The sequence below is a fragment of the Necator americanus genome, chromosome X, assembly GCF_031761385.1.
Source record: "Necator americanus strain Aroian chromosome X, whole genome shotgun sequence".
Lineage (NCBI taxonomy): Eukaryota > Metazoa > Nematoda > Chromadorea > Rhabditida > Ancylostomatidae > Necator > Necator americanus.
Genome location: NC_087376.1, coordinates 7,931,791 through 7,954,847, shown reverse-complemented (window position 1 = coordinate 7,954,847; position 23,057 = coordinate 7,931,791). Strand labels below are relative to the sequence as shown.

The window sequence follows — 23,057 nt, the reverse complement described above, 5'->3', positions numbered from 1 at the left end:
CCGCGATTAACGTGGAGATCCTTTTTCCAAAGTTTCTCAATTGGGACCAGAACAATGGGGGAAAAACACTTGAGTATGTCGCAAAGATCCAGAAATCCAATTTTTCTGAAAAGTATCCTTGGGGTTATTTAAGGATTTTTTTTTGAAAAGTACTCAGCACTATTTCAGGGATTTAAAACCAACTTCTATTGTTCTTGTTATCATTGCATCCTTCTAAAATAAACAAAAAAAACTCATTTTCGAAACTGTAGGTGGTACGGTGGAAAGTCTACTGTCTAAAATCTACTGTACATAATGATCCGACAATCTACGTACATATATATGTATATGGAAGAAAAGCGAAATTTCTTTCTTCCGTTTGATTAACCATGTCCGTAAATGGACATCACATTACATTCAGTGCAACAATCTGGTTTTTATTCAAGAACCAGAAACCTAGTACTGTTTTAAAAATATTAAATTGTTATTACAATAGTTATTGTTATTAAAAAACCAGAACAGAAAGAACATTTTTCTTTTTCATTGGCAATAAAATAAAGTGATATTGTGAACGGAGAAATACAGAATTAAAAAAAATTAAGTTGGATTAAAGAGAATTCTAGAAAAAATGCAGAATAGCATATGAAAAACTGACACAAAGAAATGATGAATGATGAATAAAAATTGATTTCCTGCCAGGATACCGGTGGTGATCTCACAGTGAGCACTCAATTCTCAATGTAATCTTTCAGCTTGAAAAAAATGCTCAAAATTTCATATCTGAATGGTTTTGAATATTTCTTTGCGAACTCCAACATGCATCTCCTCAGATACATGACACCTTAACGAGAATTTTTTTCACCGTCTCTACGTCCCATCTCTTCGACATCCGTTCCAATTTTGATGGATTGAGCGATTCCCGCATCGGAGCAGAGGAATTTTTTGACTCGGATTCAGCATTCTGTCGGTTCAGAGTGGATTAATATAGTGACTTTAAGCTACTGTTTATTTTCGTTTATTCAAGTGTATTTGGAATTATTTCATGTATCCAGTACATAGGAGAATACGGATAATGAATTATAGTTAATGTCTAAGGTAGTTCAAACGTTTTTGTGCCTTCGAACCTCGATTTACTTCTTCGGTCTATTTTTTATTTTCTATTAGTGTGCCTACGAGTTTTTTTCAGGTGGGACCTTTATTAATTTGACGTTTCTGCTTTTAAGAAACATCAGGGTAATGAACGTTTCCACATAGAAATCTCGTAAACACACTAATGGATGAAAGCGAAACGTTTGGCTAATGAAGGCTCCACGCAAAAACCTCACTAATGTAATGGGCAATAATAGAAAGGATGTCGAATGTATTAAATTGGGTGAGCGAGATGCGCTATCGATTGAGTCAGGGTGGAAGAAAGAAATGGTAAGTGTGAGAGGTGTGTGGGGACGCGGCAAACGCGGCGCAGTCATACGGTAAAACATGAGCACCTCTGGGGCCGAGTATATGGTGGCTAGTCTAGTGTCGAAATTCACCGTTCCACACGGAATGTTAGCTTGACAATGTCCTTTTTTTTCAAAAACGAAAATTATGTCCTCTAACTTCTATATTAGAAAGACACTTCTAAGTCCTTCTAGTTCACAGACAAATTTTTTTTTTCAAAAGCGAAACCGTGAAAGACCATCGATGAAATTGAAGTGAATAAAGCTAAGCTTTTTCTAAAATGCTACCATTGGGGTTTAGTGCGACTAAAATGCGACGAAAGAATCACCTCCCTGCCCTAAACAACTTGAGCCGCAAGTTTCGCGCTTCAACTAATTAATTGCCCGATTCGACTTCTTATTCAGGATTTTGCTCGATTAGGAGCGCAAAAAAGTGCATGCCTTGCTTCAAAAGAGTGACCACGGATCCCTTAGCTGGTTGTTGTTCAGAGCGCATTGTGCTTCGTTTTCAATTCACACGAAAAAGGTTGCTGAAATACGGTGGAGTTCTGAAGAGGAAGCTAATAATCACCATTTTTCTAGGAACCTCTCTGTGATAAAGCTTCTATTTTGATAACTTCTTTAAACAGATGATAATGGCGCCTTTGAATCGTAACCTTTCAAGATTTGTTACAAAAGATAATGGTGAGGAAGTACCTCTCAGTCACTTCACATTTTTTTCTTTAAGAAGTAGTCTTGAGTTAAAAGAGTATTAATTTATTCATAATCGACCTAGAATTTATTCAAATATTTCCCTCGTATGTCGCCGATTTTTGTCAATTGAAGAGCTCCTTAGGTACGCGTCATTTTCAGGTGTTTTTCTACTAACAGAAAATGAACTCCTGAAAAACAAAGTCTATGGTGTATCAATCCGCTTGGGATTCGCCTACACGACTTCGACTTCAGTTCAGAGTCATTGAGGTTTATGAACGCGTGTTGGCCTATACAATGACTTGCGAATCATCCGAGACAAGCCTGGTATTAACTTATCGACCTCGGAGAGATGAAGGGCGTGGTTTGCAGTAGGGCGGTTTCAAACTGTCGATCGTACAGCCACAGCCGGACTTCTTTCCGACTGCCTTGCACCCGCCCATAAATGAACTCCTAAAAGACTCAAATCGTTTTAATGTTGTTGTAAAGTACCAGCATAATCACTACATCAGATATTGATGAAACAGCTACTGAAACTGGAACTATTTCGCTAGTTCACGATGAAAAGTGTGGTTTTTTGTTGCAAATTCAATATATACGAATAAAAGACTGTGAACCCATCATTTGTGCTCCCAAAGCAAAGCAATCTAATCCTTCTGTTTTTCTACACTTCTAATTCTGCTCCTCGTTTTGAGAGGGGAAATTCGTATGACACGAATACAATTATGGATTGCGAATATTTAGTAATGATTTATAAGCTATGGATTTTTTCGTCTCTACATTTTATTGCTACCCTATGTATAAAGGATAAAAGATAAAGTGTCTGCAGTTAATTCGCCTGGAGTGTACCGTCGCGTTCACTTCGATTCAGAATTAGAATCCAATTAGAATTCAGAATATCAGAATTTGAGGTTTACGAATGCGTGTATGGCCTACACAATGATTTGCCGGTGACCAAGTTACTGTTTTTATCCTCCCAGACAAGTCTCATACCAATTTATTGACACTGGTGAGATGAATGGATTGGATAGCGCTAGCAAACCTCTGATCGATCACGCCGCGGCCACAGCGGAACCTCTTACCGACTGCGCTATTTTTTTCAAAACGTTTTGGTTAGTTTTTTCCCATGTTCTCCCGTTTCGTGTTTCTCATGCTTCTCTACGTTTTTAACTTTAAAAAATTAGTCTCATTCTATATCATCTACAAGTTGCGCAAGTACAGTAGGATCTCTTATTCTTCGACAGAAGACGAAAAAGACTAAACCGCGTCTTTTCCTCTTTTTTTCATAACTTGCCTCAAATTTATCTTGATTATAAGATCTACACATCAATAGATTCGTGAGCGCGAGCTCTACCGATTGGATATAATTAGAATTTTTAAAACCTATCAAGGAAACAGTTTCAGAAAAAATTACCTGCGGGTACATGTTAACTAGGCTGAGTCCGAGATAATTGCGCCCCAACTTATTTTTTGCGATTTATTGGAAGTTTCTCCAAATACCAAGTGGATATGTTTTTTCAGGAGAAAGAGATCTATTGAATGATGCTAATTTCAAAAATTTCTGTGGCATTCGAATTTTCATCACAAATTCCTTCAGCCTCTATGGAAGGTTGCTGTCATCTAGGCACGCCGACCCACCAGATACCTTAGGACACACATCGAGTTACGGCTCTGTTACCGCATTGATTACTACATTTGAAAAGGATAGAATAACTACAAAGAAGAACGTTTTTTTTAGAAAACGAAATCTTTCGAGATAGTCTGCTTCATTTGTGGAAATTGCAAAGAAAAAACTTTGCAAACCCTTGAAATTGAAAATTCTGATAACGAAAGCGGGGCTGTCTTTTTTAACAGCTAATCCTTGACGTAATTTTGAAACCATCATTTCCATAGTTCTATTCAGATTTCTAAATCACAGATTCCTCTGTTTTCTTCGTCATTCGATTGCTCCATTCCAGTCGTCGTGGAGAGATTCGTCTAAAGGCATCACCCCACGAATCCGGAGTGGTACGGATTTCAGGTGAAGTATTCGCATACGGGGTCGTAGATTATGGGGAGGGGTGATTTCGTTCATTTCTTCCTAATTACCGTAGAAAACGGCCCGGAAGATACGGCTTCCGGCGTTCTGGCGCACTATTTTCTACAGAGAGTTCGACTGGAGTGCGCCAGCCTTGTGCAGCACCGCATCTTCCGGGCCGTTTTTTACGGCAATTAGGAAGAAATGGACGGAATCATCCTGCTCTCCATAATCTACTATCCCTTATAAAAATACTTTACCTGAATTCTGCACCACCTCAGATTCGTGTGGTGATGCCTTCAAATAAAATGATTTCTTTGACTTGATGACTTTACTTTAATTTCGAAGAGCGAAGAATGCAAGTAAAACGAAAAGAAATAAAGTAAATAAAAAGGGGATAAAACAGAAAATTATGAAGAATATCGCTCTGCAGGTATAACATTCTCCTGTGTAGTTATTCTGTTCTTTTCAAATACAATAATCAATGCGGTAACACAGCCGTTGCTCGATGTGTGTTTTAAGGTATCTGGTGCATCGACGTACCTAGATGACGACAACCTTCCATAGAGGCTGAAGTAACTTGTGATAGAAGTTGAAAAGATGCAGAATTTTTTGAAATCGACACCATTCAATACATCTCTTTCTCCTGAAAAACATATCCACCTGATATTTGGAGAAACTTCCAATAAACCGCAAAAGATAAGTTTTCCGTAAAAACACATGAAAAGTCCTACATCTTTGCAGGTTCAAAAGTGACCGCAGCTGAAACATATTAAGGAAGAAATCGGAAAAACTCATAGGACTAAGAGTGTTCTCTATTGGGTTGCGCCCACAGATGGCTAGCCTAGTTTGTTAGCGATTTATGAACTGTCAAAAATCAGAGTAAAAAATACAAAATACCGAAGTCGTAGCTTTAGCTGTAAAAAACAGAATATCCTGTTGAGATGAAAAACCAAGATATGAGGTCCTCCTACACGAAATAGTTTTCTTACATATTTTGTAAGAAAACAATTTTTAAGATGGTAATGTCCTTCCTGGAGTTCAAACGTGTTACTTTAGTCAAATTCACAAAGTCTTCAGAGTCATGGAGTTATAGCTGTGAAAGATATCAAATCGTTCGCAATATTATGTAGATTACGAATATGTGACCATCATTTCACTTTTCGAAAAACATGTCCACGTCAAAAATCATTTATCCTTGGGGCGCAATTATCTCGGACTCAGCCTTGTCAATACGTACCCGCAGGTAATTTTTTTCGGAAATGGTTTCCTTGATAGGTCTTGAAAGTTCTGATTAAATTCAATCGGTAGAGCTCGCGCTCACGAATCTATTGATGTGTACATCTTATAATAAAGATAGAATTGAGGCAAGTTATGAAAAAAGGAAAAGACGCGGATTAGTCTTTTTCGTCTTCTGTCGAAGAATTAGCGATCCTACTGTACTATCTATCATACATACATATAGTATATACATACTATATACATGCATACGATAGTTTTGTTGATATTCTTTTAGCACCATCGGCACATCTCTCAGCTGATCTCTAGTACGCCGACAAAATAGTGATATTCGCTCGAAACATGTTGTAAACGTTGTATTGAAATTGGCTGTAGCCTGAGACTCCGCCTTGGTGAGTGCGAGGTGTCTGCAGTAGTCTCTTCGATACCCTCAACGGGATCAGGGTGGTGAGCAACCCACTGAATTCGTGGATTAACTCTGTTGCTTGGGATTCGTGCTTAAAAACAATGGCAGCTACAAGAGAGATGTTCAGCAAAGGTTCGGTAAATGCAATCAACTCTTTGATTAAGTGCCTGATTGTGGTCGATTAAAGGATAAAATGATAAAGTCACTGGCGTATCAAACCATTTGGGATGCGCCAACGCGTTTTACTGGAATTCGTAATCGTTGAGGTTTTGGAACGCGCTTTAGCCTATACAATGACTTGCGGGGGCCAACCGATGATCAAGTCAGTGTTTTTATCCTCCCAGACAAGTCTGGTACCAACTTGTCGACCCCAGAGGGATGAAAGGCTTGGTTTGCACTAGGGCGCGGCACTAACCCTCGACCGTGTGGCTACAACGGAACTATAACCGACTGCGCCACACCCGCCACATTGTGCTCGATTCCCATCGCCAAAACGAAATTAAACTGCTACTCCATCTATATTCAATTCGACCTACAGCGATATATGAGTCAGTTTTCGGCAGCACCTCCAACGGCGATGGAGAAACCTGATTCCATTGAGAAGTTGGGCGGACGCGGACGACACGTGTAAAATATCAACATCCTGCACACCTTTCTAAAGTAGTCACTCTTTCTAAAGTAGTCCTTCCGGACATAAATTAAAAAGGGCCTGGTCATGTTCGTAAAAGAAAGTTTATTTTATAAATGGTAAAAGAAGTTTTGAAAGGACTTGGTGTCGATGGACAGTTCGTTCAAGATGTCCCACAACTTACCGCATAACGACGGATAGATAGATAATATGTGAGCTCTAGCTGAAGATCAAACAGAGTGTGCTTGGATATGCTTAAGGAAGACACCCGACAAAGATGCGGAATCCGCCCATCCCAAAAGTAAAGTGAAGTTTTTGTTCTCTCTCAGTGATAATTACGTAACTTTACATGTTTAGTATTGGTCCATAATCGTAATCGTAGCGAAAACGTGTTCGTAGGTATCGGCACCATCGTCGTATGGATTAGTTGTCCAGTCGATCGGCGGACACAGAGTGACAAAACACTCGTGCTTCTATCCTAAAGACGCAAGCGTCAGGTCAAGCCAATACCTTTTGCCAAGTGTACGCTTCTGCTCGAGCACTACACTATGTTCATCAAAAACAAAAGCAGCGGTATACATTTAAAAAAAGAATTTTTCTATCAACTAACTGTCATAGATTGAAAAAGAAACGCTTCTGTGAATAGATATTATTTCCGCTGTTTAATCGCAGAGAATTTTTGAGCAATACTGCAGTTCAACTGACCATTATTCGGGGTTCCATGATTTTGAAGTCCAAGCTGGTCACTATTAGGAAGAATTAAAAAAAGTGCATATATATATATATATATATATATATATATATATATATATATATACTCACAGACTACCAGTCTCATAGTGAGCAGTTTTCTGGTGTTGTACAATACATTATACCACAACTCTAGATACTGTTTGAACAGGATAACACTTATGCAGAAAGGTGTTTTACTCAGATGCAAAGTATAATATGCATGTATAATATGTCCGAAATGCAAAGTAAAGAAGTTTACCTTTACTCTTCTGATTCGCGGACATTGAGCGTCCAGTGGGCATAATTTCTCATTGGGATAAAGCACGCCATATTTCCCCATAAATATCCAGAAAACTATCCAAAGTAAAGATAGAAATCTGTAAGGTTGATCACTTATTTTCTTAACATGCGCATACTCTTTACAATTTTACAGTTCTTTGCTCACACTTTGATGATCATCCGTCGATGTATCCACAATGACTTTCTATCACAGTGTTACAACTTTCTGGGAGGGATGCAATTTTATGGGCCCAGAGGAGGGGGAGATTGAGACTGCAAGAACAGTTCAACAGCTGCTTTGAAGTTACTGAATGAATTGAACAGTTTTTGCTTCAGGGATTACTCAAAGGCCTGAAAGAAGTGGTGTGATAGGGTGAGATTTGAAGAATGGGATGCGTGAGGACCGATTCCCCTCACAGGCCTCAAGTTGGCAGTGCGCTGCCGAAGCGAGATGCCACTCCGCACTCCATAAGACTACCATTTTTCGGGGTCCTCAAACAGTGTCTGGAACAAAAACTGCTTGATTCCTTCAGTGGCCTGAAAACCGTTGATGAGTTGTTCTTGAGGTCTTATCCTCCTCCTCCCCCAACTTCTAGAACCAGGGAATTGTAAATCATTTCCCACCCCCCAGAAAGATGCAACACTGTAATAACACACTCATGGTGAATACATCGACGGATGATCATCAATGTGCGGATGAGAAACTGTTAAACTGTAAAGCGTGTGTGCTTGAAAAAGTATGTAACCAAACTAATAGAAGGTTTTTTAGCAAAGGTGTAGAAAAATAAATTCTGGTGCTGGACTTTTGGACCACCCTAATCTTTATTCCAAACTCATTTCCACTATGTTTTTCATTTTTTGTTCATATTAGACTATTAGCTACAGTAATGAGTTTGATTGGACATGCATAGCATCAAAAATGCCTAACCATTTTCATTTAATAATGAAGAGGCTGTGAAAACGCCAGCCAATAAACAAAGTTTCACCAAAACCTCGCTAACAAAACAAGAAAACATTAAAATCCACTTCACAGCGGCGAGGTTTCAAGGAGAGAGAGCTTGATTCAATTGTTCATATTTTGAATAAATTTCGTGGTCAAAAAATTTTTCCCTATTTCTCCCTTTCCAATGAGTTTTTAGTCAATTATAGGGCAACAACTGGACGAGATTCTGTTTACTGGGACTAGGATCATTTACGTTCCCTCCATGTTCTATCTGTAAACAAAAAAACGAACTTTTAGCAGTTAGTCGGTTTACGAAGCTGCAGTGAATCTAGTTGATAAGGTTTCGCCAATATCAAAATGTATGACCTTCAAAAACGTTACAAACTGATCCTACAACAGATTTTTTGTCAAAGAAGTAATACCACTTATATAGCCTATTTCACTCACTCCCTCACTCTCTTTGTTTCTTTCTTTCTCTCTCTCTCTGTTTCCTCTACATTTGAAATTTCCTGAGTGACGTTGGAATTTACAGACTGTTTACTCAAATCATACAGCAGGATGAGACGAGCATTGCAAATCAAAACTGTCTGGGAATTGCAAGGCTGGGAGATAAATAACACTCCAACGCAAGGATTACTCAACCAGAAAACATTAGTAACTGCTACTTACATACTGAAGAAAAAATGTACAACCATTAGGAAAGGGAGTCAGTTGGTATATACGGTAATGAGGAGACTGGAAGGTCACAATGTCAGCCAATTTATTCCAGGAACAAAGAGCGGTGTTTTTTTTTTTGTATTGAGATTCAAGGAAGAATTCATGAAAAGTATGCAAGAAGGCTGCTCATTTAGAGCGCAGGGCAAACTTTTTGCTTACTTTAGTAGAGTGCAATATTTTCGGGAAATCCGTGAATTATTTAATTCTTTTTCCCAACATCAGAAAATCCAATATAGTTATGCAGGTTGAGAAGGATTATAGTTCTGAAATTGTGGATCATTTTAGTGAAATGAATTTTTTGACATCTCAAATCATCTAGCGTATTTGTTTTTCAAAAAATGGACGTTTCATCACTATTCAAAATCTGCCCGAATGCTGCATAAACCCTTTGTTCGAATAGATGGCTTGTTTTGGCGTTTCCCTTACAAAAACAAAGAGGAGAGGAAAAACATAAATGATCAGCTGAATTTCCCTTATACATACTAAATAATTACTTCCACTGTATGTTTACGTGATCTCAAATTTCTCCTCACCTATAGACTAAGGAAGTTCTTAATTTTGAGTGGTGAAATTTGATTTTTAGTAGTCGTTTCGCCATGAAAATAAATTGGTAAAGCCGTTTTTAATTTTAGAAAACTCACTCCTCATCAGTGGCAGTGTAGCGCAATCGGTAAGTGTTCCCGCTGTGTCCACAATCGTCCGGAGGTTCGAGTCCGCCCCATTGCAAACCAAACCTTTCATCCCTCCGTATCGATAAATTGGTATCAGACTTGTCTGGGAGGATAAAACACTGGCTTGACCCATCGGTCAGCCCCCGCAAGTCATTGTATAGGCCAGTTACACATTCGAACTTCGAACAAAAAAAGTGAACCTCGAACGAAGTCCGAGTTGAAGTCGAACGCGTAGACGCATCTCCATAGGGATGAACAACGCCTTATCCTTTTCTTTACCCACTCATCGTTTAACCTCAATTTGAGCATTTCGAAGTCGAAAGTATGCATCGAATCTCAATAACAGGTGTTTTCAATGAGTTTGAACCGAATATTTCAATCATATTAATTCTCGTTTAACGTGTTCTTTCCAAAAACGAATACTGTGACACCATTGACAGCTGCGCTCACAAATTAATGTAAAGATGAAGTTGAAGCTGAGCCGAATTGTGATCTACTCAGAATTTCTACCTACGAAAAGCTAGTCGAAACTTTGCAAAGTTGTTGTCCTTGAAACTTTCAGAAACTGTTAAAAAAGCAGGATTATGTCCATAGTCGTTTATTTATTTTCCACGAAATAACTTAGTCTTGAAGTTGGGCGGGGCGGCATCTAAACGACTAACTAGTCCCTTTCATACACATTCCACCAGTAATGCACCAGCCGTCATCCATGCTACGCCACCTGCTCCTTCTTCTCTTCGTCATTGTATGCGGTATGTTTCACAGAATTTGAGATTTACTACAAAAGAAAAACACTCAATTTAGCTTATAGAACATGTAACAATGAAAGGTATATTTGCGAAAGAAATTAAATTTGATTGTATAAAATGCTGCTGTGATACTAAATAACATTATATAATATCGCTCACAAAGAGAATACTTAAACAACGAAAACATTCACACTTATTTATGTGCACAGTGTTCTAGAAACACTTAGCATAACATACCTTAACATTTTTGTACTAGTCCACAATTACTCTTATATCATCTTTTTTTTTTATTTTCAAGTATTCTCAAATGTCAACTACGATAGCGGTTTGCCATAATCATCTAGCCTTTCAATATTATCCAACTAGGACCTTCATTAGGCTACAAATCTTTGTCCTTAATTAAGGTCTTAGTCAAATGAAATTTGAAAGAAAAATCTTTTGTTGTTGGCTTTTATGGAATAGCATCAAGCTTTCAGCTTTAATTCCAGTTTTAACGTTCATTGATCTGAGTTCGCCTCAACATTTGGGAATATGTGGAATTAAAATAAAGTTTTAGCAGTTTTAGATCCATACTTAATAATAAAGAAATGGCGGAGACCAGAAGCCCAGAAAAATCTTTAAGAATTAAAGAATTAGCTTATTCCCGAGTTTCCTTAGCCGCACATCCACATTTCATAGTCACATGATCAATGAGATACTCTTACGCAGCTCTTGGATGTTTGAAATCGGATCCGTAGTATATGGCAACCAATTAGGGCCAAGTTAAGTCAGAGGTATGATGTTACGAAAAAGAAACTTTATTATTGTTTTCCCCGCTGCGGTGGTACGGTAACCACATGTAACTTACCTTAAGAGAGATGTCTAGTAAATTTGGCAGAGTTTAGGTGAAAAAAAGAGAGTTGAAAAAAGTCTTTTGTTGTTGGCTTTTATGATATAGCACAAACTCTGTCTTATTTCCAGTTTGAACTTCATTGTTCCAAGTTCACCTGGAGAATGAATATAAGGTTTCGAATTTTTAAATGATCAATGCATTGTTGTTACTAAGAAAAAGATCATCTCTTCCGGAAGTCCCATAAATAGGAAAAATTATAGTTTAATACGATTATGCAAAGAAAAATTCTAAAACTAAGGTAAGTTTATATTACAAAATAGATCTATACTCTAAGAATACATTGCAATAGAACAGTTCTACGATTACATGTTTCCATGGTGAAAATTATTTTGTAGCAACTGAGAAAGACTTTTTTTTTGTTTTTGTTATGAAATAAAGTCCACTTTCGTAACGAAGATCAGTGTAAACAATTTATTAGGAGTACAGAGAAAAATGTCGCATCAACATATGTCTACATTTGTTTATTCTAGTCAATCAGCTTTGTATTTTGTATTTCGAAGTTATTTTGAAAGATTTCTGTAGGTGGAGACGACTTCTTTACCTCTGCTTTACACATCAAGATAATTTTCTTGATAAATTTCAAAAATTCCATTCCTTCCAAATTCCAGAATTCCCGTGGTGGTTACTCAGGTTCAAGTCGAGTAACATCGGGTATTTTTAATACGAACAAAACGACGGTACTTTTCGTTTCCCTTAATGTTTGTTAATCAAATCTTCATATTCAACTCTTATTCCCTTCTTTGAAATTAATAAAAAAAACCTTGAAATTCATTCATAGATTGAGAATTCCCGATAAACGTTATATTTTGATGAATAGTTAAGATTCACGAAATACTAACAATCAATCTATCCCCCAATTTCAAAGGCCCTGCGGATGACATAATTTTTAATCAAGAAGCGTAAAAAATTGGAATCACGTGGATAACGGGGGATAGAGAAACGTGGAGGAACCTATCAGACATTAGATTACGAAAGATGTCTATGAGTGTGATAGCATTCCCGAGAAACTTTGATCTATTCATGGATGGTAAGATCGTGGTGCTCCAAAAGGCATAGGCTCCCCTCGTTTCTATTCAAAACGTACTAAATAGTACCAGTTGATCTATATAATCAAAAATCAAGGCAAATATCATGTTAAACTCACTGCAACAATTTCTCCACGTTTATTTTTCTTGATAAAAACCCGTCGGAACGAATTTCTTCGATAGCTGCAGTGGATTTTGCAATAACAATTTCTATCCTATTCACTAAAATTTCGTGTTATTAGCTTCATAACTACACTGCTGATGATAAATACTGTATTGTTGAATGATTATGTAGAAGAAAAGAAAAGGAATAGCAAGGATTATACCCGCAGAAATTGCTTTCAGTACTCCACCAAGAAGTGTCCATTTAGGAGAAACCGGAAAAACGAAAAACACCAGGAATTATTCAGCACAATATGTGCATAATCTCATAGGAAAATAATCTTTAAAAACACAACATTTATCCATTTAGCAATAAAAGCCACTCTTTTTGTGGTAATGCAAGATCTGCCACAATTTTGCAATCGCAAATTAAGGTTTTTCTGTCTTTTTGATGTGTGGATGGGAAAAATTCGATTGTTTCGAGATGGTCTTTGAAGTTTTGGTTTTCATAGCCAAAAAATAAGTAAAACATAATTATCCTTAACAGTTCACTTTAGCTCAATAAGGTTGCACTATAGAGTCCAAACAAAGAAAAAGTGAGTCCTTAGACCACTATTCCTTTTGTACTCGTAGTTTCCTTCTTCCGCACAATTTACAATTTGTACGAAAAACTGAAGCTGGGAAAAATTCCACCTTTTTTAAATTTGTTTCACATTCCAGCTAGGATATGGTTTACGTAACCGTTTTGTAGCTTAATCCATTTATAGCCATTTTTTTTGGTCATCATGAGCACTGCCTTTTAAAAATTATTTTTGTATTCTTATTTCACCACATTTTTTCCTCAAGCATAGGACTTCATGTATTTCAGTGCTAGCGTATCCCTCACTAGACGATGCAAGGCAAGATGTGGACGTGGCCTACTTGGATTCATGGCAGGACACAGTAAGCCCTCTTTACTAGTCTAATTCAAACAATAATCAGAAGAACAGCGCCAAATCAGCAATCAGCCAGGAATAAGTAGAATTATGATCTCAACGGCACGTAGTGTGCTTGGAAATAACTACAAATACTAGAACGTGCTACAATTTTGTAATACTAGTCAAGATACTAGAATATCAAAAGTGAAGACTAGGCAGCACAACTTTGAAGAACTGATAAAAAATAAACCACGATTTAAACGCTTGTTAGGACATGTGTCGAAGAAAATTTTGCAATTACAGCCCTTTTTCCAAGGACCATATCAAAAACGATGGGCAAATCAAGTGAGATTCGGGAAACGAGCAAGCAGTTGGGCTTCGTCCGTTCGGTTCGGCTAAGCAATTCTATTTTTCCGCTGTTTCATCACCTTTTTTCCAAATGCGTAGCATTTCGAGTATACCACAGGAACATTATAACAATACAGTTTTATAATATTTACGATCTCATGATGGATTAGACGATTCTTACTGTTTCTTGTGCGTGTTGCCAGAATAAACTACAACTTTGTTGTTTTTTTCATTTACTTTGCAAAGAAGTACCGGCGGATTTTTCTCGTTCAAAATAATGACTGTTGTATCAATATCTAGCAGCTACTATGTGGTACTCAATTCGAAGCTGGCTCCTTATTCTTTTCTGTGCTCTAAAAAATAACCAAATCGTAAACTTTGTTTATGAAGTGATCATAAATAGCAGTTATACATAACTTATGCTAAGCAACTGTTCAGCATTAGCTTGAAATTAGAAAAAAAAGCACATCAATGCATCCGATAAGAAAGAGCAGATCAGTTAAACATTTTGTAAAGAGGAACAACGTCAAGGAGAAAGAATGACCCGGACAGAATTGTAACGTTGGCTACAGGTTTACGGTCAAAAACACCACCAATTAATGTGAGCACGTTTGGAACGGCAACTAAATGAGTACCGCTAGGTAACAGAAATTATATGAAAATATCTAGCTAAAATCATGCGTAGGGTAAATTAGCACCAGTGTAAAGAAAGGCTGGAAGACATACGGGAAATATGACATCAAAGCGAATACAGTACAAGAAAAAAACGCAGTACATAGCGAAATGTGGCAGTAATAGGGTCTAGTTCGTGGAAATTTCCTTGAAAACAACATTAAATTGTAGAAGGAAATCACAAGAAAGAAAAAAATCGCTACTATGTTTAGCAGCCAATAAACTACCCATACGTTTTAAAGTGAATAATCTGAAGTCAATTGAAAATGTTTATATACAGAAACTACTTTCTTTTTTTTCTTGAAGAGTACATCAACGGTTGATTAGTTGTAGTATTTGACGAAAAGTGACCTCGAATTGAGGAAGGATATGTGATTCAGCAAAGTCTGGATTATTTGCCGATCCGGATGCGCATGTACGTAACTGGCGTACAAACACTTCCAGACGATTTAATAGCTCACTGAAAATGTAAACAATTTATCATCAAGTATTTTTTGTTACCAGAATTTCTATGATCACTTTTCCACTAACCGATATCGGAATTTACTATGCGGAGTGATTTGTTCAGCGTAGATGGCACAGGTTGAGTGAAATTGTTGCATGACGTCGCTAAGTCGGATCAGCATCGCAAGTCGAGAGTCAGTACGAGATGTCTGCGTTACGCGTCCGACTCTTTCGTTGCGAAGATCACGCATACATCCTTCGAGAGTGCGATATAAGGCCAGTAGTGATTCCTAAATATAGAAGCACTTACAGGATGGTATAATAGCAAATAAATAAATAAATGAGAATAATAAGAAGGATAAAGGTGAATGATGAAAAAGGTAAATAATAAAAATAAAAGAATCAGATGTAACGATGACGTTTTCCTCACCTTACTTACACTTTGCTGTTCACAACTAGACAGCGGTGTAGCAACCACATCGTCCGGACTACTACTGGGACTCGTCTCTGATGTAACAGATGAGGAATGTGGCTTAGATTCCAGAAGAGAAAAGCGTTTGTTCGCAGCTGTCCCAACAAGTCCACCGCGAACTGAGATTGGAGCTGAATTTGCAGAAATAAAGGTGTTAAGCAACATCCTAATGATATAAACAAAGTTTCGGAAAGAAAAAAATTTAAAACAAGCTTAGTAAACACTAAATTGAATCCCACCAACACACGTATCATCAGACAATTTTCTCGCGACCAAAAAATCGCTCTCTTATTTCTATATGAGTTCATTTCAACCATCAAGTAATATAAAATTGCTGCAGTAATCAGATAAAAATCCGATCTTATTCTGAAGTGCTCAAAAAACTTAGGAGATTTTTCTGGGAACTTGGATCCCGAAATGTCACATCAGTCATGAGCTAATCGTCGTTGATTCAAAGCAATTAATGTCAGGCTCCTTCGCTTCATGTTTGATAGTTTTCCTTCATTTTTGCCTTGATAGTTCACATAAGCTAAAATAACATTGACACAAAAAACTGCTATTTCTGCAGTAGCCATATTTTTGGATCGAATATTATAGATAATGAATTCAACAATTTCCCAAGGGTCAGTGCAGGTCTGAGGGAACCTTTCCAAAACTCCTGAATTAGGGAATCACTTCAGTAAATAGTTAAACAGTAGTTTTGAGCGACATGTGGTAACTTTCCAGACTAATTGGAAGTGACTGGATACTGGTTCAAAAATTCAAGTAACTAACGCTGACAAATGCGTGAAAACAAACAGAGTCATGACTTTGAAAGTGATCAAAAAAATTTCAAAAAGTTGTTAGAAAGAACTCATACAAGAGATTTAGAAAACTAGATCCATAAGGAGAATTAATTTTTGGAAAGCGTAGCAAATAGCGAATAATACTTCAAAATCTTTTGTTATCAGAATTAAGGTTACGAGAAAATAACAATCATTCAACCAGGGATAGCTCAGGGCTTATGTTACAAGTAGGCGCATAATTAGGACCTGATTGATATCCAGCAGCCCGTATAAACTTCCCCTGTGTATGAGGAGCAACAACAGATCTTTGTGGATCTATTAGCATTGCTTTTTTCGAACTAAAAATAAGCACTAGAAAAAAGTGGTGATACGAAGTCAGACTCGCCCTATTCACCTAGTGTGAATCTCGTAAACAAATATATTCTAGGAGAAATTCGTACATACTTTTAGTCGGAGCCGCTGTGAGTTTCTCAAATTTCGTCGTGATGTCTCTCAACGATTGAGTGCGAACCATGCCCGAATCGAGCTCTTCGTTAGCGGAAGGAACACGATCTTTCGATACTACTTCTCTGAGCTATAATAGAAAATTATCTGTATAAAATGGGGAAAATCCAACAGAAATTATAAATATAAGGTATGCTTATGTTAAAGTAATCAAAAAAGTAAAAACCTTCGGTCTTTGGAGTGTGCTGAATGGGCGAGGTCCGTCAGAGTCCGAGCCACCGTTTCGTTTTTCTACATGCTTCATATTCACTGCTAGGGTGGATGCGGACGAGTCCGAATCATCAGAGGAGGCCTGCACAGAGAAGGGCCGATGATGCTGTAGCGGTGCAACCTAGAATGGGAATTATCTTCAAAAATTAAAGAAAAAGTAATTTTTGCGTGATGGAAAGTACAATAACGAAGTTTTCGGAAAGGGGTCCATCTCAAAGCTTTTGTCAAGTGACTTAAAATCGCATTTATGAGGTGATACTTCAACAGACATGCTCTTTTATTCTAAAATATGCACAAAATTACATTCCTAACCATGAGGAGAAGAAATGTCAGTATGAACGTAAAAACACAACGTTAATGTCAGTAGCAACGAAGAACCCTGGTGTGTTACGGAACTAAGGAAAATTTTATTGAATTTTTTGAGAATAAATACGCAGGTGGGGTCCCTTTCTAAATTAAAATTCAAAAAAAAAGAAGAAGTTATCAAGTTAGACTTTATGTTTCGTGTCCTGTTGCAAACAAAATATTGCAATGCTTTCGTAAAATCAGATGTTGGTCGACTTATGTTACAGATATCGTGTCAGCACCTGTACTCTGTAAACTTCTAACAAATCAACAACAGCGTAAATAATCCACCAGTGGCTCGTTTATCTTTTTCACAAGGTAGTGAGTGGTTCGTACGTGAGACAAACTTTTCTTTTTTTCTTCTCTACTCTCTCCACACATATAAAGAGTATCAACAATATTCCTTCCAAAAACGATAACACAAGAGGATAAAGAGGTACATCTATTATCTCTTAAAGCCTTAAAATATCATCATTATCACTTATCACTAGTCAAAAGAGCGCTGGTATCGCTCTTTTGACTATTAATTTTAATAAATCAGGTTTAATAAAGTTATTAGTGACACTACTGTCAAAGCCCTAAATTACCGTCATGTTGCTGCGAAACGAATAATTGAAGTAGTGGATGGGGAACGAAATCCTTACATTCATATATGTTTGTTTAATTGTACTTAAAGTCTATTTATTTGTCCATAATATATGAAAGAGTAGGAATGAAGAGTTACAAACCTTCTGAGTGATAAGCTGTCTAACTCGAGCTACTTCGGGCGCGGATGCTGATGACGTAGAGGCAGTTTCATCGGCTGAGTTTGCAACAAATTCAGACGTGCTCTTATCATCTGGTTTTTCAACATGACGTAACGTTCGAATCCTGGCCTTTAGTTCACCTTCTGCCAGTTCATCGCCGAGTTTTCCTTCGCGCTTAATTCGAATATGATTCACCTAATAAACGAATAACTAGGTATGATTAGAAGTCATGCATAGACAATACAAACAGGACAGATAGACAAATAATCAACTCAAAGAAGTGTGGAATGAAATTAATGCGTTTTTGATCTTACACGGAATCTTTCAGGAAGTGAAGTCTAATCACACAGTTTCTATTATTAAGAGAAAAACGTATTAAATTTCTTGCCACTTTGAAGCACAAAAAAAACCGTTAGAACTATTTTCGTTATGTTTGTCACAGATTACAGAAACAAATTCAACATGGCAATTCCGACGGTCATTTGGAAGCATCTATTCCGCAGATCCTAGAAACTAGCTACAAATCCACAAGAACCCCCAACTACATCGCAATAGAAGGGTACACTATATAATTTGCGACATGAAGTCGGAGCAAAAAAAAAACCCAAATATTTCGCCGTTTGCAAGTTTTCTTGAAAAAAAGGACTGCATGGCGCCAATAAATTCGAACGCTTTAGAAATTTGTATGGTAAGCAGGGTTCAATGACTTTTGGGTTAGTAGGTACGAAAAAATGGGGTTAATCAAGTTCCTCATACCCTTTCAAGAGGACCGCGCTTTGCTGACCGTCTAGGCTTCCAACCGGTGGTTTGCGAATCCGTTTGACAAAATCCATCCACCTAACAAACATAGAACACATAAACTTGGCATGCAAAACTGCATTCAGCAAACGAAAAGAAAGCAGGAAGACAAAGCAGCCAAAGCAACACTGAACACAATACAAAGCAAACAACGCAGCGAGCAACTTGACCCCTACCTTGTCCACTTTCTTCTTGCCACTATCCGTCTTAGGAAGGACTGGTAAAGATGCCGCGTTGGAGCGAGTAGGAGGTTCTGGAGCTGGACGAGTGACAACAAGCTTACTCGATCGTGGCGCAGAAGACTCAGGTGGACTACTCGTAAACTGGCTAGATTCCGGAGAAACTGGTGATTCCGATGAAGTTTTCTTTAGGCGGGACTTCAACTGTACTAGCACCTGGAGTATTTCCTTACTAAGGAAGGAATTAACTTTATGACGATGTTTCACGTACCTGGCTCTTGCCCTCCATAGGATCAGGAATAGGAAGCTCATCCAAAGAATCATCAGAGAGGGCATGGCCCATTCCTGTAGATTCCGCGTCACCAACATCCGAGTTGTCTGGAATGTCCCAAATAAGCAAGAAGAAGTCTCCGATTAAAGATATCTCGAAACAGCGCAAAAAATATGGAAAAATGAACGAAAACTCTCATCTTCTCATATTTTTATTCTAGGAATCACATAACTTCAAAGACAACGTGATTAAGAGATCAATGTTTCTAGTGTTACTGAAAGCGATTCCGGATAGTACCAATCTTTTTCCTTAACTCTTAAGTAGCAGAAAAAGGATACAAACCTGGTTGATCCCTCTTCATCGATTCCAAATATGCATCTATTCGATCAGTTTTTGGCAACGTTCCAAAACGACTTATGGCCTTCCGGAGATTCTTCTCCGCAAGTGGTGAAATAAGGACCTCTTCTAAAAAAAACGAAAATATAGTACAATAAAAGGACAAATATCCCCAAAGCAACAAATCACCATTGCCTTGTCCGCGATCCATTGAATGAGATGCGTTGCTCAGTGCTGTCTTCAGCAACTTGGGCTTAGAGGATTGTGGAGGAGTTGGAAGCGGTAGATGACGTGGAGTTGGTCGAAGCTGATCAGCAGTTGGATCGCGGAACGATGAAAGCTGAAAAAATCCTGTAAATTTGTGGAATTGGAATAAAATTAAAAATACCCAAAAATCGTACAGATGGTTGAGCTGATTCCTGTAGCGATGACTCATGATGCGAAGATCGCAGCGGAGGTGGTGGAAATACTTCTGCGGAAGCTCTTTGAGAAGCGCCAGCTCCACTGAAGGAGCGTCGATTATTTGTGTCTTGGAATCGTACCGCTGATACGGGAACGACATCGCTGCGACGGGAGCGACGTTGGGAAGTGAGACGGGATTTTTCCAATTGGCGATCCACCTAAGGGTGAAAGCATATTTTGTGGTAATAGGAAAGGTTTCATTTGATTCACCTCTTCATCAATGTTGGAATGTGGGAACAGTGATTCTAAACTCGCATGTATATCACGAAATCGCGGTCGATCGCTAGGAGACCAAATCCAGCTAGAATAAGATATACAAAAAAAAATCATACCAGAAGGAAGAAATACAAGAAGGGAACAAAATCGCACCACTGTAGCATCAGACGATAGACACTAGGTGGGCATCCAGGCGGCGAATCCATGCGGAATCCTTTTTCGAGCAAAGAATAAACATTCGATAAGTCCACTCCGGGATATGGTGCCATACCATACGTTGCAATTTCCCAAAGCAAGACTCCGAAGGCCCAAACCTGAAGTACAGCGGATAAGGTGAGACATGATCGGAACTCAATCGTAAAAATTTACATCGCTTTTTGTACTGAATGTATTGAAGGCGAGCCCTTCAGGAGCTGTCCATTTGATCGGGAATTTTGCACCCGCGTGAGCTGTGTACGTATCTTCTCTCATAAAACGTGCCAAGCCAAAATCTGCTACTTTTACAACATTTTCGCTGCCAACAAGACAATTCCGAGCTGCGAGATCTCTGCAACACAAAGAATTTTAGAAATACTGAAAGAAAAATAGTAAACAGAAAAAAATCTAGCTGAGATTACTACATTTGTTGAAGTGAAATCATACAACGAGTACGATCAGTCAGCACCACAGCATAAAATAATTCCATTTCATTATATTCACTACTTGAAAAACAGCATTTAGAAAAATACTCCAATGTGTTCGTCTTGTTTGGAGAATAGCACTCAAATTTTGCAATAGCTGTGCATTACTAGATTAGCGAAAGTTACCTTAACTTACCAAAATTTAATAAAATGCAACTTGGTAGGGTGGGATTAGTTTTGAAGAATAAAAAGTTCAATGCCATGCGGAAAGGAAGCTCCAAGCCCGATTAATATAATAATCAACAGATAAATAACAAGTAGACATAATTATATTTTAATTGAATGTGAAAAAAAAACAATTGCTACAAATATTAATAGGATAAACCAATCCAAACAGCCCCATACAAGCGTTTGAAAAAAAGGATATAGAACATCTCCTACCTATGAATAAAGTTCCTCGACTCCAAATAAGCCATTGCTGATGCGATCTGAGTAGCCATATACATCAACACCGTCGGTGGTAACTTCGATCGGTCCGATTTTCTAGAATCAAAAAAGTTTTACAAAAAGTTCCGGGAGAAAAAAAAACCCACAGAAAAGGAAACGAACCTTAGATATTCTAACAAATTACCGTTACACATATACTCGGTGATTATGTAGAAAGGTGCTTCTCGTGTGCAAACCCCTAGTAACTGTACAAGATTCTTGTGATGAAGATCTTTCATTATAGCAGCTTCGGCTAGGAAATCATGTAAAGCCATTGCATCTTCCTTTAAAAACAAAGGATTTACTTTTGAAAATAGTATACACAAGGATTACGTTTGTACAAACAAAAATATTACCTTCAAAGTTTTCACAGCAACAGTCCGTTCATGGCGTTTCCAGTATCCTTCGTAAACATCGCCATACTGACCGCCGCCTTAATTGAATATATTCAGAAGAACTTTGGAATACAGTTATTATTACTCAATTCATACAATAACATCCAAGTAAGAAAAAAAGAAGAGAAACTACAAGAAGAATGATTATTTGAAAATAATTAATTTATGTATGATTTAAAAGAAGGCACAGTAACGAAGATGAAAGGAATGCAGAGAGAATAACAAAGTTTTTCAAAAATCTTACACATTGAATACTACTACTAACAACACCAATATCAACTAACACAAACATAATAAATGGAGAATATACCAATTTCAAAAAGTATAGGCGTTTCCAGGTATCAAGGAGCTCAAGAGGGCAAGATTTAGCTTCTTAGCCAAGAAAATCAAAAAATCTCCTTTTTTTTCCTACCGAAAACGTGAAAAGAATTCCTAGTAAGTGATAGTAAAGGGTGGAATGGTCTCATTGCAAATACTGTGCTTACACTACTGAGATATAGCAGAACATTCATTAGAACTTCGTCTACATTTAAACATTTTTGTGAATTAATCTTATAATTCGCCACAGAATTGATAATGTGTCATAAAGGATACGAATTGATTATCGATGTATTTCTATCACAACCGAAAAACAACAGTGTTATTGCATCTACAGTCGAGTCAAAACCAATTTAACCCAATTTGTGGTGCAATTGCATATGTGGTTGCGCCCGGTGAGGGACATTCCTTAGCTCCAATTGGCTAATGAGGGTCCCATTGCGCCGCTTCGTGCACAGCCACTTACAAAACTCCACCATAAATCAGTTCGTTTTAATCTTACGATAGTAATTAGGAGCAATTGATCTCGCTCGAAATTATGTTTCATTTCCTAGATTCCTAATCTGGACCTAAACAAAAGATCGGGAGCAACAGTAATGTCTGAGAGGAAACAGTGTTTAAACAACAGTAGAGCAGTCACTTTCTACCTGTTTATGTAAATATCTTTATTAGAAATCCTAGATGTAACAATAATCTGAAAGACAGCATAACTTCGCAATCTTCCAAACGTTGATTTCGCTCACGAATAGTTCCCCTTGAAAAAGAGGTTTATGAAGGTAACACAGTCAGCGTCGAATACGTTGCAGCGGATGAACGCAACGCGTCTTTCTCACTCTTCTCCTCTGCACCTCCATAATTCAAGGCACATCGCGTCGACTATACCTTGGCGAGATTCAGTGCTCGGCATCCCGGCTGTCCATTAATGCGCATTAAAATTTTGACTGTAGTTTGCAAGTTTACCATCTACAAATCCAAGAATCAAAGGCATCAGAACCACTCGAAGTATCAGTTTATAACTCAAAACGGTG

The 23,057-nt window shown here is 37.8% G+C and overlaps 2 protein-coding genes across 4 annotated transcripts in view; one reads left to right on the top strand and one right to left on the bottom strand.

Moving 5' to 3' along the window:
* Positions 1–10,446: 10,446 nt before the first annotated feature.
* Positions 10,447–13,821, top strand: RB195_021790 (uncharacterized protein; the record flags this gene model as incomplete). Of its 2 annotated transcripts, none has more annotated exons than XM_064208685.1 (3): positions 10,447–10,489; positions 13,374–13,447; positions 13,726–13,821. In XM_064208685.1, the coding sequence occupies 3 exons, from the start codon at positions 10,447–10,449 to the stop codon at positions 13,819–13,821; spliced, it is 213 nt and encodes a 70-aa protein (XP_064064565.1). The 2 variants fall into 2 exon arrangements, with proteins under 2 accessions (XP_064064565.1, XP_064064566.1); XM_064208684.1 differs by lacking the exon at positions 10,447–10,489 and adding an exon at positions 12,354–12,405.
* Positions 13,822–14,754: 933 nt separating this feature from the next.
* The window catches only part of RB195_021789 (uncharacterized protein), a gene marked incomplete at both ends in the record, with an annotated part of 35,004 nt that continues 26,701 nt past the window's right edge, over positions 14,755–23,057 (bottom strand). The window contains 18 exons of one of the 2 annotated variants that reach the window (XM_064208682.1): positions 14,755–14,902; positions 14,974–15,176; positions 15,317–15,489; positions 16,588–16,717; positions 16,814–16,978; positions 17,931–18,122; positions 18,705–18,785; positions 18,923–19,141; positions 19,197–19,303; positions 19,539–19,661; positions 19,722–19,872; positions 19,934–20,152; positions 20,205–20,295; positions 20,364–20,524; positions 20,580–20,757; positions 21,272–21,373; positions 21,440–21,600; positions 21,673–21,749. In XM_064208682.1, the coding sequence (XP_064064563.1) occupies positions 14,755–14,902; positions 14,974–15,176; positions 15,317–15,489; positions 16,588–16,717; positions 16,814–16,978; positions 17,931–18,122; positions 18,705–18,785; positions 18,923–19,141; positions 19,197–19,303; positions 19,539–19,661; positions 19,722–19,872; positions 19,934–20,152; positions 20,205–20,295; positions 20,364–20,524; positions 20,580–20,757; positions 21,272–21,373; positions 21,440–21,600; positions 21,673–21,749 (2,681 nt within the window). The remainder of the gene's footprint in view (positions 14,903–14,973; positions 15,177–15,316; positions 15,490–16,587; positions 16,718–16,813; positions 16,979–17,930; positions 18,123–18,704; positions 18,786–18,922; positions 19,142–19,196; positions 19,304–19,538; positions 19,662–19,721; positions 19,873–19,933; positions 20,153–20,204; positions 20,296–20,363; positions 20,525–20,579; positions 20,758–21,271; positions 21,374–21,439; positions 21,601–21,672; positions 21,750–23,057) is intronic. The other variant, XM_064208683.1, reaches the window with a different exon arrangement.